This window comes from Ambystoma mexicanum, chromosome 13 (genome assembly GCF_040938575.1).
Source record: "Ambystoma mexicanum isolate Mex_15411 chromosome 13, UKY_AmexF1_1, whole genome shotgun sequence".
Taxonomy (NCBI): domain Eukaryota; kingdom Metazoa; phylum Chordata; class Amphibia; order Caudata; family Ambystomatidae; genus Ambystoma; species Ambystoma mexicanum.
Window position 1 is genome coordinate 371,495,898 of NC_090938.1, and position 20,279 is coordinate 371,516,176.

General features: G+C 45.9%; 1 protein-coding gene across 2 annotated transcripts in view; it reads left to right on the top strand.

The window, feature by feature from the left end:
* The window catches only part of RAB2B (RAB2B, member RAS oncogene family), a 635,145-nt gene that overhangs the window by 230,436 nt on the left and 384,430 nt on the right, over window positions 1-20,279 (top strand). For both annotated transcript variants that reach the window (XM_069633906.1, XM_069633905.1), the window contains one exon: window positions 18,372-18,443. In XM_069633906.1, coding sequence (XP_069490007.1) covers window positions 18,372-18,443 — 72 coding nt within the window. The remainder of the gene's footprint in view (window positions 1-18,371; window positions 18,444-20,279) is intronic.

Here is a 20,279-nt window from a genome sequence, read left to right on the forward strand (position 1 = left end):
GTTTGAAGGTCGTTGTAGGAGTTTTCTTCCCGTCAGGCGTGTATATCAGGAAAGGCTTTTAGTGGCTAGTCCTGGCAGGCGAGTGGACCAAAAAAGAAGGTGGTTGTTTGACACCTTTGTGTCAGATCCATATGTGGAAAGAACCTTTGTTAAATTAAGAGAATTAATGTACTGTATCCTTTGTTTGACAAGCAGTAGCATAATCGACACAAGTTGCTGTTTGCTATCCTGACAAAAGTATTTTATTTAAAACAGTATTGAGAGAGATTGAAGTGCTTTCTTGACGAGTAGTTTCTTAAAAGAAAGTGTTACATGGTAACACAAAAAATGCATTTGGTTTTGGACCTATTTTTTGGGGAGAAATTCAATCAACCTTTCAAGAGGAATATTCTGGAAGACATTGACTTGTTTTGAGTTATCAACCAACTGTGGTGAAAAGGACGTTTGTTGTATCTTTGAGAAAGACACACTGATTGGAAAAAGACTTTTCTACTTCCTTGAACAGAACCTTGTTGAATCAGAACTGTTATCCAAGTATTCCTGAATTGGTCCAGGGGAAGGGGAATACAACCCTGGTCGTAAGGAGTGCTTTCAAGAACATTTGAGTTTTAATTACCAAACTGTTTTGTTCAACCAAAAATCGGCCATATTTTCCTTGTATAATTTTACTGTATGCATTAGTGTGAGGGCCAGAGATATGCTAGACACTAATTCATTTTTCTTGAGTTTCAGTTTGCTAGACAGGGACCTCTCTATGAGGTTAGGCAAAGTTAGCCATTTATCAAAACCCCTTTTTATTTTGAATACATTGCAAACCTTGAGAAACCGTTACCTTTGTATCAGTCTTGCATTGCTGACCCCTCACATATCTCTTTGCCGCTGTTCCTTCAAACATCCTACCTCCCTCTCCTCGCACTGCACACTAGTCTATGTGCAGTATGTGATTCTAAGCAGATTCACAAGCATCAGAAGACATACTTTATTTAGCGTAATCGCATTTCTGGTGCTTGTATCTGCTTAGATTCACATGCGCCCACTCTTCCTCCCCTCTGGGAGTTGAAGAAACATAGACATCTTACATCTTTCTATCCTTCTGTACCCACTCACCCATTCTCTTCAGGCTCCCTCATGGCAGAACTAAAACAACCAGGGGGGCCTTCATGCGTGAGGGATCATGGGTACGCTACACGTCACAGTAGGGATAGTGTTACAGACACGCCGAGGTTGACGGCCCTTTTCGAGCTTTGGAAGAAAAGATGCAATACTCTGCGATTACCACTAGATGTTGGTCTATATGCACAGCTTGTGAATCTAAGCAGATCCAATCACCAGAAATATGATTACGGTAAGTAATGAAAGTCATCTGAATCCAGAGAACTTGGATGTAGAACTGTTTTGCTTCTAATGTTTTTGAAAAACGTTTTTACTTTATACATGCATTAGACGGATCTTGGATACTTTTTATTCCCTTGTGAAGAAGAACATTATTTTTTACTCTCTTGAATTTGAATGTACTCTAACTCAATAAATAGGGAGTAAAATAATCGCATTTTTTCAAAATCCTGTATGTAGCACTGTGTGCACCTTTTTTAAGCCTCTCTTGGTCACAACCCTGGGAGGAACCTTTGATCACTCTAGAATTGACACCCTTCTTGCTTCTTTCACAAGGATTTGAAGTTTCCACGGCAATTAAACTATCTTTGAAATCTGCAGACTTCACTTTCTGCAGACTTCACTTATCAATGGAAAAGTCATAAAGGGAATCTGAGGACAAAAGTACAAATGTGTATTGCCTTGCCTTGGATTAGGTGTCGTCCTTTGCCATTTCAGTAATCTCATTTTGGACTAATGTTGGTTGCTTTATCTATTAGGCCCAAGAAGTAGTGCTGTGGTGCCAAAGACAGCCAGACATCCAGAAAGTAGGATTTTTACAAGTCTGCCTGCAGCTCAGACATAGGTTCCAACTATTGCTCCAGTGCGTACACTGTCGTGCTCCCGTAGGGTAATAACCGGCAAGAGGAGGGAAATGAAAGACTCTGAGTGAAAAACCCTGGAAATTCATGAAGGAAAAATGTTTTGCCTAAATAATTTCTTTTCTACTAATTATGTACTTAACCTTTTTAATTTTGACTGTTGGGTGGCGCTATAAGTGCTGCCTGTTTGCCAAAACCATTGGCATGGGAAGTGAAGGTAGGATGGGATGTTAAGAGGGGAACAGCATGTAGATAGTGTTTGGCTTTTTACTAACCGTTGTCTGGCCTGGGCCATGCTATTCCCGATAGCCATTTCCACTCACCGACAACCAACCCCTCCCTACCTAAAACACCCTGCCTCACAGTATTTTTCCAGGTAGCACTTTGCTTTTAATGGGGTGCCACAGTTCTTTCTGAACATTCCTCTGTATGTCAATTGTTTAATTACAGCTGCAAACCAGCTCTCAGTGTAATACAAATGTCTTAATCAAGTTTACCTTCAGCCATTTGATTTGTAAGTAGTGTGTGTGTCCTTGCATCTGTTGCTGGCACCAAATTTCTCTAAAAATGAACTTTGGCAAAGCCAACAGTTTGGGCTTCTTTTGAATAGGCATTTGCTAGGCACTGCCTTAATATTCCAAGGTACTAGTCCCATTTGCCAGCTGTTGCAGTGTAATTGCCAGGTAGTGTAATAATGGCTGTGCCTGGAAAATGACTATCTCGTGTCTACACAAAAGCCAAAACCTTTGGCTTTTGCCAGCGCTTGTTGTCTTAATTCCTTTTCTTTTGCAGACTTCGTTTATCAATTTTTAGATTTGTAAGGACACCACCCTGTTTAAACCCTTCTTTTGAAACTGCACCTTGCTCTGTCTTGTGCTTTCTCATTTTCTTTTTCCTTTAGTGTTATCCCTTAAGTCAACTTTTCTTTTCACCTCTTTTATTCCTCTTCTCGTCTGCTCCTCTGCTCGGCCAGGTAGGAGCTTGCAACAGACCATCTGTGTTCAGTTTGCAGTTAACATCCCGACAGGGCTTACTCAGCCCTTCATACTTCTAAAATGTAAAAGTACTTAATTTAACACTTGTTATTACTGTCGTTAGAAGTGGGAGGAATCGAGCATGAAACTATATAAAATGCATTTTCGAATTGGATTGTGTTCCTCATTTTTGATAATTGTCTTCCAGCTTCAGCTGCCTTGAAAAAAAAAAATTATCGACACAGGGCGCTGTGCGGTAGCGTCGATGCCTCGAAGTACCTTGAATGCCTCCCTCCGATTGTCAACTTCATCCGCAGTATATGTAGCACGCGCAGCGCCCGTTAGCTTCAGTTCATTTTTTCCGACACAGCATTCGCCTCAAGAGAAATTACAGCGCGCTTCGGTTCGTTAAATAAAACGTCATGCCTTCACCATCGACGCCCAAGACAGGTTTTAAGAAATATCAGGATTGTGGGTCGAAGATGTCCATCACCGACCCCCACCGCATTTGCCTGTGGTGCATTGGCAAGAAGCATCGTATGTAGGAGTGAAAATCCTGTCGGGCGATGACTGACAAGACTGTGATGGAGCGTAAAGGTAAATTGGCGGTGGGTAGAATCCCAAAATCCCCTTCTGTCCCGAAAAAACTTAATTCGGATGAGTCGAGAGATTCTCCTCGTCCAAAAAGATGGAAGAAATCTCGATCGAGAAGTTGTTTGCGTCATTCTTCGTCTTCTTCCAGGAAGTCATAAAAAAGACGTCATAGGTCTCCTTCCTCACCCGAGAGAATAGCATGTCCAGCAAACAAGAGTTTCGGAGGAAGATGATGAAAATCTTCGGGAGAGAGAGGACCCTACTCCCTATCGAAAGAACGGAAGAAAGACCATGTCCCAGTCGCTGTGCAAAAAGGCAACAAGGAAAAGAAAGTCTAAGGCTAAACCCCATGCATCCTCGAGTCCCGGAAACAAGCCTGACTAAAATCGAGAGCCTTTGAAGCCTTGAAAGAGTGAAAAGGTGTCCAAGACCTTGATGAGTCGAGAGTCCAGTCCTTCAAGGGCTTTGTCGAAGACATCTTCGAAGAAAACAAAATCGGTTCCATCAATGTCAGAACCTTCAACGCCCATATCAAAGCCATTGATGCCTAAATTGAATGCTTCAACGCCATTTGGCCTCAAGGCCTACTTCAAAGACTTTTTCAGAACCATTGAAGGCAACACAAGAGAAATCTTACAACACTCTACCACAAAAAGATTTTTTTAAATCTCTTTCTTCAATCTTTGAAGAACATGAACCATCTGATGATGAGCAAACACTGTTCGGTCTTCCAAATGGCACTCCAAGTGGACCAGCTGAGTTTTTCAAAGGAATCTAGACTTAAAGATCTGTGACCAACTACGAACAGCCAGTGGAGCAGATGCATATCTTGAGCTGGAATTTGGAAAACCAGATCATGCTGATAGCTCATATATGTAAAGACTGGAGGGGGGGGGGGTATCTGTACTGGTAGAGGCACAGAGCACCCCAGCCAAGGTTCTCTATATGGTAGCTATGGACGAGCAACCAAATCTTAAGCTCTCAGGAGGTTTTGCAGGCCGGTTCTTAAGTACAGTGAGTCCCCAAACATCCACAAAGCAATGTCCACACACTGTTAATGTGCGAACACTGTTCTTTATATTAAAATAAGGTTCAGAGATACATACACAATTCAATAACACACTTTGTTCTCTGGTAATTGTAATATGACAAATATATACAATTTCAATGTGGTACCACACTTGGCTATAGATTCCTTTTAAAATGCATCAACTGCTGACCGTTATGTAGCATACAAATCATGCAGCAAGGTGTATCAACATAGATCATAAGGAAGGAAGGCAGGATAAGTTAAATAATGGTATGATGCTTTATTTAGCTATAGAGACACAATTCTGAGTGAGGATTCCCTCACTTGGGCAACCTGTAATAAAAGTATTAACAACCCCAGTCCATTAATGTTAAATAAGTCTTGCTTCCTGGTCAGAAAGTTCAACCACCCCAATGTACCTGAGATGGAAGAGTTTCTTCAACAGATCCCTCGAGAATAAACTCGCTTTAAAGCAGGAGCCACAAGGCGTTGAGATCCTCGAAGAAAAGTGGATGGTGTCATGGCAGCAGCTTCGACCTTCGCAGTGCTCTTCGACGATCGTTCGTTGAAGTCCTGTGAAGATGAGGCGTGCGTCATGACCCTTGCCCCTGGCCCTCACTGGCAAGTCAGCCTTCCAGTTTGGGCCAGGTCAAAGGCCTTAGAACCTCATCCAAGACTCTCTTAGAGTCAGTCCTGGCGCCTTTGGCGCCAGGCTCATAACCATCATGAAGACCAACATTAGAATGGGACTATTTAACTGGGGGGGGGGCTTCAGCCAACATGGAGGCACACACATAGCTCAGTTACAGGGAACTGAGCTATGCGGTAGTCTTTTGGGTGTGGCAGGCCCGGGACTACTTTACCTGGACTACTTTGGGTGTGGCAGGCCTGGGACTATTTTACCTGGACTACTTTACCTGAGTCTATTTAAACCGCACCCAACCATCAGAACATGCTTTTGCGTTATTCTGCTGTGGGCAGCATAATGCTCACCGTGTCAAGTTCTTTGATGCCAGTTTACCTGAAACCAAGGACCTGCAGAGAGAGAAAGAACACTACGAAACTTACCTGGAACAGTATCCGGTCTTCAATCCATCGCTGACTTCAGTTCCACTCACCTGAAGGTACGAACTCCATCATCCGGCACCGCATGCATCCTGGAATACCATAACCTGTAAAGAGGACCTAGAAAGACAGCATTAGTAAGCGTTAACTCACGTTTCCTCCCGAATGAAGAAAGCCACACAATTCTTACCTGGGTAGTCATCTCCTGGTCAGTATCATTGCTGAAACATTACAGCGCTCGGCGAGGAACATCGCAACCTGCAAGGAGAGAAGGCACAGATTAGCAATATAAAAGGCGAAACAGCGCCGCGCATCGCGCATTACTCACTGGACAGCATCGCGCACACCGCGCTTTTGCCTACCGGCCCATGCTCATCTTCAAACTGCATGACAACACCAAAATACCTTTCCATACCTAAAAGGAAAGAAGCAAGACATTATTATTCGAACTAAGAGGAACATAAGAACTGCGTATAAAGACTGTAAAGCGGCAAACCTACGGAGTCGCAGCAGGCCTGGATTCCCACAGGGGGGCTTGCACCAGTGAAGTAACTTGGTTGCTGCTCGCCCCCCATCTATGCGCCCCTGCCACGAGGAGCAGGACGGAGAATCCACCTTTTACAATATTAAGGTGAGGAGAAGGCCCAAGGGGGAGGAAGGAGTTGAGGCCAAGGGAGGTGGGAAAACATAAAGACAATCTGGTATTGAATCCAGCTCTCTTATATTGCAGACCCATCTTTAACCAGAGGCCTTACCAAGGGACCGGGAGAGGGTTCGAGAGTGCAAATCATCCAACAACGGCTAGGTGGCGTCCCTGTGGATACCAGGTGAGCGTAACAGCGTGCTGTCCACCTCGCTGCAAAGTGTTCAGCGCTGCAAAGAAGACTCAGTGATGGATGTAGACCCGGCAGTCTGGTGTCCGGAGTCGCTTCGGCGGTCCTCTGGTCTGTCGGTGCTGCAGCACGTATCTCAGGATAGCTTCGGCGATCAGGACTCGACCACGGGCTGGACCTCGGCTCTGCATGCCATCGGCGTCCTCGGGGCGCCTTTGTCGGCTTTGTGTGGCAGGAATCCCACCGGCGGACTTTCCTCGGTCGCCGGCAACCTCGACTTTCTCTGGTGGGCCAAAGTTGACAGTGATGGCAAGGGAGCCCTCTTCACATGTTCATAGGCAAGGGTGGAACTTTTGCAGCTCCAGTCATCGAGCTGCATGGCATCGCGGGGTCCCCGCTTCTGGTTGACATGACTCGACTGGCTTCCAGCGGTCACGGAAATCTTCCGAACTCTGGTCAACAGCAATGGACTTGGATGGCCTCGATGTCCTGGTGCTTCTCTTCTGGATTCTCGGCGGACCACTTCTCCGGTTGACAGCCTTTCGGGACTGGGTTCCTGGGTGCCTATATGAAGAGCAGCAGTTTTGCACGATGGGGAACCTTGTAGCTCGTGGAGAGGTCTCCTAGCCAGGTCCTCTCTCAGATCAGTCATGGACATACTCAACAGCTTTTATATTTCATCGAAGGAAATGCAGCAGTAATTCTTCTTCTTCCAGCTGGGCTTTAAGTATGAGCTTCAAGTTTCAACTTCAGCTTCTGAACAAATTGTTAAGTTAGAGGTCTGCAGATATACACATCTGTCCCTCATTCACTCTGGCTGAGCCAGGCTCAATCAACCAATCACACAGACGGGCCTTCATGCAGGCTCACATGCATTCAGGCTATTCACTTCCACCCAGACACCCATAACAAGGAATGTGGATTGGGGCAAGCACCCAGCCTTTCAACACACCATACTGTATTTATGTCAGTTTCGGGCAGGGCTGTCTCCTCATTGTGTCACACAAACAGAATCCAGAAACCCATAACATACAAGGCATATTGGTCACACTCTATTCACACAGGTCCCACACCAAGGGTGTACCCACAACATATGGGAATGCTCCAGCCAATCTGGCCTGGACTTCCCCACAATACCATATGTGGTTCTTCCACCCAACAGCCAGTCAGGGGAAGGGACTGAGTCGGGGCTTCCCAGGACTTTGGGAAAACAAGGTAACGGGCAATAGAAACCAAGAGGCCCTAGAGGCCATCTTTCATTCTATCAGGAACCCACTGATTCCTATGGCAGGGCCTGATTATCCCAAAATGGAGGAACTGATTATCCCAAAATGGAGGATACTCAGAGCTCCTGTTACATTCAGCATAAAGCTGCCACCAGCCCATATCCTGCTCTGTGGCCAAAACACATGTGCCCAAAAACATACACTAGGGGTACAGGGTTGTACCCCCCACCATGGGTGCCATAAGGGTATCCCAAGGGTCTCTGTTAACCATGACCAAAAAGAGGAAGAGCTGCACTGTCGGGGGTTCCAATTGGACTCCTGTGCAGAAAACACAGAACACACATAAGGGAGTACAGGACAAGGACATGGAGGCTCTGTTCCTCCAATGCATTTCCAGCATCACAATATAGACAACTGATGAGCAAGGTTGTAGAATATTAGGGACGGGGTATAACTGCTCCTCCTTTTCAACAGGATGACTTGATGGACATATTAGACCAAGGTCCCCAGAGGAATCCCATTTTGCCCTTCCATATTGTTTTGTAAAAAAGGGTCACAACAAATTGGGAAACCCCAGATTCTATTTCTGCGGTTAATAAAAACGTTCCCAAGTAATATAGATCGTCAAGCAGTGGCCCAGATAACTTGACCAAGCACCCAACTCCAGAAAGTTTGGGGATCCAAGCAGCAACATCCACAAAACAATCTGCTTATCCTACCATTCCTAGAGACAGGGATGAAAAACGGGTGGACGCTTGGGCCCGGAAAGTATTTACTGCCGGTAGCATGGCCTCGAAATCGGCAAATGCCACTTGTGCCTTATCTAACTTTGCGTTAATCCTGTGGGATTGCGCAGCATTGGCGGCTGACCACATCCCCAAAGGGGAATAGAGAGAGACGGCTTCCTGGCTTTCATCAAGGATGGTAAGGGGGCAATTTGTGAGTTCCTCCAGTCAGGTTTGGATACTGCAAATAGTATTAGCAGATCCATGGCGACTAGCACCGTGCTACGCAGATTTGTGTGGCTGAGGAAGTCTGGGTTTTCACCGGACATGCAATCTAGATTACTCAACATGCCTTTTGACGGCTCGAGACTCTTTGGTAGCAAGGCTGATGAAAGTCTGGAAAAGCTACAGACCTCAAAAGCGGCAGCTAAATCTCTCATTGCCGCTATTAGACAGCCTCAACATTCCTACTCCGGTAAGTCATCTTGGAGGAGTATGTCCTTTCGTTTCTAGTGCTCAGTTGGATGAGGGAGAGGACAAGCCATTCATAGAGGACAAAGAAGATTCCCTCGTGGTGGATGAGGAAGAGGTGCTAAATCAGCCCAAGCAGCAGCAGCTTTGCCCTCTGCCGCTGCTTCAGCAGTCTCAAAACCTCTCTGAGGCCTTAATCCACAAGACGCGAGTGGGAGGCAGGCTCTCACAGCATCTGAAAGAGTGGCGAGACATTACTTCAGATGCTTGGGTACTGTAAACGGTAGCCCAGGGTTACTGTCTTCCATTTCTAAAAAGGCCCCATGAATATCCACTGGGGAACAGCTCATTTAGAATTCCAGATCCGCTCCACATGCAGGACATTTTGACCCTGCTAGAGAAAGGTGCACTAGAACCAGTACCTGCAGCGGAGCGAAGTTGGTACTCCCTGTATTTTCTAATCCCCATAAAGGACGGAGGATTGAGACCCATTTTGGACGTAAACTTGAACAATTCAAGATCCTTCATGCCCTCCAACTCCAGACTGAAACGTATCATTGGACCTTCAGGATACTAATTTTCATGTGCCTATCCATCACAAGCACAGAGTGCCTGAGGTTCGCACTTGGCGGTGTTCATTTTCAGTTTCGAGTTCTGCCATTCGGGCTGATTTCCGCCCCAAGAGTTTTCACCAAGTTGATGGCGCTGGTGGCAGCGAGTGTCAGGAGAATGGGAAATTCACATCTACCCCTACCTGGACGGTTGACTGATCAGAGCTCGTCCCCAGAACATCTCAGTGTGACTTACCACTATCTCCACAAACTGAGCTTCTCCCTCAATTACAATGTCAAATATGATACCATCTCAAAGACTCAATTTATCAGAGCAGTCCTGGATGCCTCCTCGGGAAAAGCCTCACCACCCGAGGTGAGGGCTCAGCACATTCTGCAAGTGGTCACCACATTTCAGAGTGCCCAGAGTCTTGCAGCATTTGATTTTCTGAGGTTGCTCGGCCTCATTCTCAGATTCTGTCTGATCTTTAATATCTTCACCAACCCCCTCCTCGCCTGATGCCTTGAAGGTAGAGGTATCGTCTGTATCTGTGTCCCCGGAGTCGTCCGAAGATGGCTCTTTCCTTTTCTGTCTCCAATTATCGCTGGGCTTCATACACGTCCTTTTCCCCTGTTTGGAGTGATGGGAGTGAGCTCCACCGGAGGCCACTTTGCCAGAGATGCAGCTTGCCTGGCAGCAGGGACCCCGGGGAGCCCACCCCAGGCCAGGGAAAAGACATGCCGAAAAACCCTGGCAGATGGTTATGGCTGAATGGACAACGAATCCCAGAATGCACCATGTAGTTGAAGTGTTCCGTGATATCTCCGGGAGAAGAACCGAATGCTAGAATAAAACGGACAGATGGAAACTCGGAGACTGGAGGTGAAAGGGAAAGGTAGCGTGGCGTGCACCTTGCGTAGGATAGAACAAGCGTGCACGGGGAAGAAGGGGAATTCAAGGGGTAGGCAAAGTAGAAGGCACAAGGAGTACAAGCCGTCCGAGAACAGCAGAAACGAAGGGTATGCCGTTTGGGAGCGGCAAAAGAGTACACACACACAGTAGCGCTGGATTACCTTCCGTAGCACTGGAAGTTGCAACGCAAATGCGTTAGTTGCTTCCTGGAAGATAAAGGCCGAATTAGTCCTTCCTCTATTGCTCATGGTGACATGGCCGGCAAGCAGCAAACGTCTTGACCGCGTACAGCGTTCTCAGGGAATAGTCCTTCCTCTATTTCCTCCATACTCTTTATGGCAGGCGAGCCGTGACAGTATGACCCCTTCTTAGGTTTCCTCCCCCTGGTTTCCCGGGATGATGGCAATGGAACCTTTGTATTAGCCGAGCAGCAGTAATGTTCTTAACAGGTTCCCAAGTGCATTCGGTCTTTGGATATCCTTTGCAAAATATCAGATATTGCAGAACGCCTCTTTTGTATCTGGAATCAAGGATGTTGGAAACTTCATATTCCTCAGCGATTTCTGTGATCTTGGGAGGAGGTCCTTTTGTCTTTCGAAAATGAGGGTCCTTAACGTATGGTTTGAGGAGTGAGGTATGAAAGACAGGATGGATTCTTTTAAGAATTGGAGGAAGATCCAATCTATAAGCTACAGGATTGATCTTGGCTGTAATACGAAAGGGTCCTAAATACCTGGGCGCAAATTTTCCTGAATGAACCCGTCTGGGTAGGTACTTCGTAGCTAGCCACACTCCATTCCCTACTTCCCACTGGGGGTTTGGACTTCTTTTCTTGTCTGCCCATCTCTTACAATCCTGTCGAGCCTTTGTGAGATTGGATTTGGATTCTCGATGCATCCTCTGTATGGTATCTAATAGATGGTCTACTGAAGGCGTATTTGTAGGAGGAATACCAGAGAGAGGTATATGTTTTGGGTCATAACCGTACGTGCATTTGAAAGGACTCCTACCTAGAGAGGTATGTGTAGTGTTATTGTATGAGAATTCCGCCATGGGTAGAAGATTAAATCAGTCATCCTGCTCTTGGTTACAAAAACACTGTATGTACTGTTCTAGTGTGGCGTTCAAACGCTCGGTTTGCCCATTACTCTCCGGGTGGAAGCCTGAGGACAGAGATCTTCAGATTCCTAGTGTTCGGCACAGAGTAGTCCAGAATTTGGACGTGAATTGAGGGCCTCTGTCGGACACTATATTGATGGGTATTCCATGTAGTCTGACTATGTCTTTAAGAAAGATTTCTGCAGTAATGCTGGCTGTAGGGATTCCTTTAAGAGGTGAAGAATGAGCTAATTTGCTAAAGGAATCAACAGTGACCATTATGGCAGTGTGTCCACTTGACTCCGGTAGATCTACTATAAAATCAGTAGAAATGTGTTGCCAAGGTCCTTGAGGTTGAGTTTCTTGCTGTAGGAGTCCTAAGGGTTTGTGGTGGTCGTACTTGTTTTGGGCACACACCAGACAAGCCTTAACATACTCCTTGACATCCTTAATCAGAGAAGGCCACCAAAATTGACGGGATGTTAAGTCCAAAGTGGCTCTTTGGCCCTTATGTCCTGCAGAAGGAATATCATGAGACCAGGACATTGCTTGTACTTGGAGATTCCGAGTTGGTATATACAACGCATCCTTCTTGAAGAGAAGGTTGCCCTTCCAGTTTAAGTCCGTCCTTACACCTCTCTTGTTCTATTGTTCCATCTTTACCTGTTGTAAAAACGTATTTATAATATTGATGAATGTCTTTCCTGCCAACATAAGTTCCGGTTCTGGTGGATCTCCTGTTTCCTCACTCATGCTGCGAGAAAGGGCATCTGCCAGAGCGTTGTCCTTTCCTGGAAGGTAGGTAATCTCAAAGTCAAATTGTGAGAAGAAATATGCCCACCTGGCGTTTCGTGAATTGCGACATTCCATCTTTTGAAGTACTTTAAGGTTCTGATGATCTGTACGGACCAGAAACGGAACTACAGAGCCTTGTTGAAGATGTCTCCATTCTTCGCAAGCCTGTCGGATGGCCAGGAGTTCCTTTTCTAGAACGGAATAGTTAAGTTCACTAGTGGTCAATGTGCGGGAATAATAAGAGACCGGATGTTCTAATCCGTCTTCCTCTTTCTGTAGTAAAGCTGCCCCAATAGCACCATGGGAAGCGTCGGTTTCCACTATCAATGGGTGTGTTTGGTCTGGTTATCTTAGAACTGGAGCTGTTACAAAGGATCCTTTTAGTAGTTGGAAGGCCTGTTCAGTGCTGGAATCCCAGAGGAATTTCACCCCTTTCTTCAAAAGATTGGGGATGGGAAGAATAATCTCAGAGAAATTAGGGATGAACTTTCTATAAAGTTTGCTAGTCCTAGGAATCATTGGATCCCTTGACATTGGAGGGTGCAGGCCAGTTGGTAATCACATTAGTCTTGGCTGGGTCCATCTGTATGTTATCTGCGGGTAATATGAAACCCAGATACGGTACAGTGGATGCCTCAAACACGCACTTGTCAGGTTTAGCTAGCAGACAGTTTTTTCTTAAGCGTTGTAAAACTTCTGTAACCAAGATGCGATGTTCCGACAAAGTGGTAGAGAAGACAAGGATGTCGTCCAGGTAAACGACTACTGAGGAATAGAGCATGTCTGAAAAAAGATTGTCCATGAATCTTTGGAATTGTGCTGGTGCATTGACAAGCCCAAAGAGCATTACTCTGTATTCGTAGTGTCCTAGTGGCGTCCGGAACGCCGTCTTCCATTCATCTCCTTCGCGGAGTCTCAAAAGGTGATATGCCCCTCTCAAGTCCAACTTAGTGGACACCCGAGCACCCTGGACGGCTTCAATGGTATCCTTCATCAAAGGCATGGGATATCTGTCCCGTACTGTAAGGCTGTTTAGACCTCTGTAATCTGTACAGGGACGTAGTTCTGTTGTACCTTTCTTGGAAATAAAGAATAGTGAAGCTCCTGCTGAAGAAGTCGACTCTCTAATGAGCCCATTCTCTAAGTTGATTGCAAGATACTCTTTCAGAGCTTCTTTTTCGGGTAGAGAAAGTGGGAACATTCTACCGACAGGTACAACTGCTTCCGGTATCAGATCAATCTTACAATCTTCCTTACGGTGTGGGGGCAAAAGACGTGGTTGTGCATCTTTGAACACATCCATGAATTCCCTATATGGGGCTGGTATCATGTTGACGCTGAAGGGAGGATGTAGTCTTGCTTGAATGACCGGGGAGATCTCCTTAGTCAAGCAATGTTGATCACAGTATTGTGATCTGAAGTCTACTGTGTTCAAACTCCAGTCGATGTGAGGATTATGCTTCCTTAACCAGGGAATTCCCAGTATAACTGGAAAATGTGCTGCCCTGATCAGAGCAAAGGTAAGGTATTCCTGATGGTTAGCCATTCTTATCTTCAGTTCCTGTGTTTCGTGGCTAATGGGACCTATTGAGTGGGGTACCATCGACTCCTTCCACCGGTATGGACCTAATCTTTGGGCGTCTGGGTATTAGATGTTCCTTCGCCCACTTGTCCACAAAATTGCCTGGTGCTCCACAGTCCAACATGGCTATGCATTCCACAGAACCCTTTGGATCCCATTCTATCAGTACCTTGATCACCATAAGACTGCAGCAGTCCAACATCGGAGGCTGTGTCATACGACAGGGATTTATGGTATTCACCCCTTCCCTTTCCCTGTTTAAGGTTGAGGTCTTTCGTTTCCCTGGCTTCTGGGGGGTACTTCTGGACAAACCCTCAATAAATGGTTGTCTGATCCACAATACGTACACATGCCAAGGTCCTTTCTCCTTTTACGTTCGCTAGTAGAGAGTGGTCCTCTTGTAGCTCCAATCTGCATAGGCTCTTCCGTGGATCCCTTTTCAGGCACCGAGGGGGGACTTAGTCCCGATACGAAGGTGCGTGGTCTTCTCCTCTCTGCTTTTCTTTCTGCCATACGGTACTCTATTTGTAAGACCAAAGAGACCAGGTCTTGGAAAGTTGTAGGTCTGGCTACTCTCGCCAGCTCGTCTTTAATGTCTTCATGAAGTCCTCTTCGGAATATAGTCTGTTGGGCAGTTTCGGGCCATCCTGCCTCTGCTGCTATCATTTGAAATTTCATAACGTAAGTCTGGACATTAGATGATCCTTGGTGTATGTCGAGCAAGTTTTCGAAAGTGGAATATAAGACTTCCGGTCTCTCGAACCTCTCTCGCAGTCTTTGCACAAATGGTTTGTAACTGGTAAGGACCGGGTCCGAAGTAGTGACTAGAGGTGTGGCCCATGCGAGTGCATTGCCTGTTAGATTGGATATTAGGAACCCGACCTTCGTTCTGTCTAGTTCGTAGGTCTTAGGACGAAAGGTAAATTGAATGGTACAGGCGTCCAAAGACTCCTTTATCTTCTTTGGGTCCCCATCATATTTCCCACATGACAGAGGAAGGGGAGGCAGTTCCCCTCTGATATCATCCCGCTGCGGAGCCTGTTGTCCCACCTGTTGGATCTGTTGCTGCAACATAGTATTATCCGCTCTTAGAGACTGTACTTCAGCTGTCAAGACTTGAATAGCGTTTACCATTTCTTGGTATTGTTCTAGGGAGGCCATTTTCGTTTGGCGTCGCAATCTCTCAGATTCTGTCTGATCTTTAATATCTTCACCAACCCCTCCTCACCTGATGTCTTGAAGGTAGAGGTATCGTCTGTATCTGTGTCCCCAGAGTCGTCCGAAGATAGCTCTTTCCTTTTCTGTCTCCAATTATTGCTGGGCTTCATACACGTCCCTTTCCCCTGTTTGGAGTGATGGGAGTGAGATCCACCGGAGGCCACTTTGCCAGAGATGCAGCTTGCCTGGCAGCGGGGACCCTGGGGAGCCCACCCCAAACCAGGGAAAAGCCTTGCCGAAAAACCCTGGTAGATGGTTATGGCTGAATGGACAACGAATCCCAGAATGCACCGTGTAGTTGATGAAGTTTTCCGTGATATCTCCGGGAGAAGAACCGAATGCTAGAATAACACGGACAGATGGAAACTCGGAGACTGGAGGTGAAAGGGAAAGGTAGCGTGGCGTGCACCTCGCGTAGGATAGAACAAGCGTGCACGGGGAAGAAGGGGAATACAAGAGGTAGGCAGAGTAGAAGGCACAAGGAGTACAAGCCGTCTGAGAACGGCAGAAACGAAAGGGTATGCCGTTTGGGAGCGGCAAAAGAGTACACGCACACAGGAGCGCTGGGTTACCTTCCGTAGCACTGGAAGTTGCAACGAGAATGCGGTAGTTGCTTCCTGGAAGATAAAGGCCGAATTAGTCCTTCCTCTATTGCTCATGGTGACATGGCCGGCAAGCAGCAAACGTCTAGACCGCGTACAACGTTCTCAGGGAATAGTCCTTCCTCTATTTCCTCCATACTCTCCTAGACAGGCGAGCCGTGAGTTTCCATGGTAAGCGAGTCGTGACACTCATGGTATCCTGCATTTTCTGGTGCCATAGGCTCGCCTGAGAATGAGATCTCTCCAATGGGCTCTCAGGACTCCATCGTCCCAATTTTCAGGCAGGATGTCAGACCTCCTTCAAGTTCTGAGCAGAGTCGCACAGGACCTTCTGTAGTGGGCCTGCAAGAACAACATTCTGAAGGGAGAACCCTTTTGGCAACCATGGCCGGAGATGACAGTAGTGACGGATGCCTCACACATGGGGTGGGGAGCCCATACCAACGATCTGACAATTATTGGTCGTTGGTCTTCATCGGCGTCCAAACTACATATGAATTTTTTGGAGCTGGGGGCAATCCAACTAGCACTGAACTAGCACTGAAGGCCTTTCTACCCTCTGTGCAAGGAAAACATGTCCTGATAATGGCCATTTACTAGCTCAACAAGAGAGGCGGTGTAGGGGTCACTACCACTGTGCATAGTCAATACAGCTTCGGTACTGGGCAATTCAAGAAGGAATCTCCCCATCAGCAGTTAACCTAGCAGGAGTGAAGAACACAGCAGCGGATGCTCTGAGCAGGCAGAACAGTCTCCCACAAGTGGAAACTAGCCCAGGAAGTCCTTCAAGAGATATTCACCCTTTGGGGAACCCCTCATGTGGATCTGTTCACAACAAGTGTCAACCGGAAGTGCAAGCTATTCTGATCCAAGGAATTTCCACCAAGATGTGCTCTAGGAGATGCGTTTGTGGTGGACTGGGTGTTTCCACTTCTGTACGTGCTTCCTCCAGACCCTGTCATTCCTCAGGTGATCAGGTGGTTGAGAAAGTTAGGGAAATCCATGATCTTAATTGCCCCGGATTGGGCCAGGAGGATGTGATACCCAGACCTTCTGGACATGTCCATCAGCCCACTGATAAGTCTTCCACAAAGAGAAGACCTCTTGCGAGAGGAGGGTCAGGTTCTCCATCCAGAGGTCAAAACACTTGGCCTTCACGCATGGTTTCTGAGAGGCTGAAATACAAAGATTGGGACCTCCCGGAAGACATAATGGAGATTTTGCTTTCGGCCAGAAGGGCAGCAACAAAATCCTTATACCGCTGTTGTTGGAATAACTTCAGATGCTTGTTTAGGGATAAGAACGTGGATCCATTTCAGTGTGCTACATCGACAGTGTTATAATTTCTTCTTCACTTAGCACATCTGGGGCTCTAGAGCACAACAATAAAAGGTTACCTGGCAACGCTTTCAATTTTCAAGTGCTCTTCAGAGGAAACCTCCATATACTTTAAAATCCCTTTAATCATTTGGTTTCTTAAAGGACTCACTAATGTGTTTCCTCCTACTCCCTTTCAAGTATTTAGGTTTTTATATCTCCCTAATGTCAAAAATTTGCCAGGAAGACCAATTATTCATCGAATATACAGGTCTTAAATTGGGGTCAGCAATAACAAAACAGACGTTATCCAGATGGATTATTCTGGCTATCCAAGAATGCTATAGACTGGCTGGTAAAGATCCCCCAAAGGGTGTAAGAGCTCACTCAACCAGGGGCATGGCTAGCTCTTCAGAGAGCAGTACCTATTAAGGACATGTGTGCAGCAGCCACATGGTCTACCATACACACCTTTGTGAAACATTACTCACTGGACACTTCTTCTACTCAGCTTTCGGGAAAGCTGTCTTGCACTCGGTCCATGATAACTGCTAAATACCATTACTGCTTTGGGAGGCCATCAAAGATGTGGAATACTTGGGCGGACGCAATCCATTCGAAGAACAAATTACTTACCCCTGATAACGTTCTTTCGATTGGATGTTCCTCCCACATATTCCTCATCGCCCCTCCCAACTTACCCTGCTACAGAATTTGTTTAACACTCTGCGCTCTGAGTCTTCTCAAGTCCTAGGAGGCACTAGTAATTACTCTAATATGGAAAAAAAAGAACTGAAGCCAACGGGCGCTGTGCGTGCTACATATACTGCGGATGACGTCGACCATCGGACCGAGGCCTTCGAGGGACATATTCATCAACACTACCACACTGAGCCCTCTGTCGATAATTTGTTTTTCCGAAGCAGCTGAAGCTGGAAGACAATTATCAAAGATGAGGAATACATGGGAGGAACATCCAATTGAAAGAAAGTTACCGGGGGCAAGTAACTTTTTCTTCTCCTCTATTCACACCTTTTCATTCTACTAACTCTCAAGGTAATGGGTTTGTTATCACTAACCTTTATTTTGTAGGTATCTATTTAAAAAAGAAATCCTTGATTTCAGGGCACAATGGCAATTAATGCCTTCAATTTGTCTTTTTTCTAGCATAACCAGTTTTAGTCATTTTTGTTATGTAAGAAGTCTACATAGGCACAAAGCTTGTGCAAATGGGCCTCACTGCATAGATCATGGAGTAAATAAAAGTGGGATATTGTATTTAAGGCTTGCACAACTGTAGAGCACATTTGTGAGGATCATTGGGTGCAGGCTTTAGGGTACAGGAGGGGACAGGCGGAGGGTTTTGCTCCATTCTGATTGGATATGCTTCTTTCTTTCTTCCAGGTGTGGGGAAATCATGTCTTCTGCTCCAGTTCACGGACAAGAGGTTCCAGCCAGTTCATGACCTCACCATTGGTAAGACCCCGGGAGCAGGCATTTCAGTGGGCACGGAAGATGGTCATTGGTATTGTCTCATATAGGGTGGATTAAGGAGGTTGTTTTATAAAATGTGGGTTAACCACACTGATTCTTTAGGCTAGTTTGGTCCATATTTCCCCAGTACTAAACTGTTCAGTATTGTGGTGTACACACATTGCTTCTTGTGAATCCCGGTACAGGAATGGCGACATGCAGCAGATCAGGCTTACGGGGAGTTATTATGGGTGAGTCCTAGTACTGGAATATGTGACGAATCGTGGAATCATGTCACTTCTCCCCATAAGGCAGCCCTTCCACATGAGGCTAGGTAGGTGAGGTTGCTACCTGACATTCCCCCTAGGGGTAATAAAAAGTGGGAGGACCTCACAGAGATAGAATTCCATCGTGGGGATGGTGACTCGTTCTATGGGGGACCTCACTAACCCGCTTACCTAGTCCCCGAATTCCTGAAGATCTGCAAGAAAAGCCTCTAACAGTACCCACTGTATGTTATTGTGACTCTCCTCCTTTTCTTTCTATAAAAGCTGATTCCTTCTTTTATGGAAATACTGTGAAGAAGATTATGGCAGTTATACAAACTACTCTTTCATGTGTTCTCCAAAGTACTGAGATGAGGTGGCCCCAAGGAGGCCTGAAAAGTGCATCGTCAATACAGACAAGAGGGGGAGGACCCAGCTACCGATGATAAAAACAAAGGACTACTCAAAAGGGAACCAAGGAAACCAGAGAGAAGCCAGCGTGAAGATGCACTTGCCTGGGAATTTCAAACCCAGCAACACAGCTGAACCAAGCATCGGGTGTGATCTCCCTCATCTCAGTAATCATTGGAAAACTGAACAAAGAACCAAGAGTTATCTCCCCCATCTCAGAAATACCAGCAAATCTAATCCAGACATCAGGAGGGATATCCCTGGTCTCCATAATTGTGGTAAAACCAATGAAAGTGGGGAAAGCTTCTGGAGAGGCCCCCCTCATCTAAGTAGTGGTTATAAGATTAACCAAGTTGGAATTAAAATGTAGGAATGCCCCCCCTCCTTGCAGTACATATTAGGAGAAGAAGCAAATTTGAACAAGCCGTAGTTATTATAAAGACTATCAACGCCTCAGGAGTGATCTCCCTCATCTCAGTGATTCTGGCAAAGATAATCAAAGACTCTGGAGTAATCTCCCTCACCACAAAACGTATTGTAACATTAGGCAAAGTAAAGTTAGCCCTAGGAACTATTCTTCGCACTGTAGAATTTCTTACAAAATTGATCCAAACATGGTTGGACCTCAAAAAGTAGAAGATTGGGGAACAGTTACTATGGAAGAAGCCTGGAGAAAACTACGAAGTCTAATAGAGAACTGTTAATAAACACTCTCCTCAAAAGACACATAAACCAGGAGAAAGGAAGTCATCCTTCTGGCTTCCCAAGACAATTGTGTTGATTCAGAGAGTCGGTAACGATTGCCAAAGATATTATCAAGACGCTTAACCATTGGACCCGGAGGAGCAGGGAATCCTCCTTCTGGTATTCTACATCTTTGTTGAACACAAACTCTTAGTTAAGACTTTTTAAACACAATCACTAAGGTGGATACTGGTGAGCCAATAGAATGGATTAATTCTCCTGATGTCTTTTTATGTTGTTAGTGCATATAGTGGTAGGCCTAGAGTTGGGTAGTTTTGGACAGAGGATAGGACTTTTCATTTGGACAACTACCCGGACGACAAGCACCCAAGTTTCCCTTAGGTAGCGAATACCCCTTATAATAGGGAGAGTTAGACCTTCCTTTCTTATTGTTTAGTAAAGAAGTGTTCATACCACA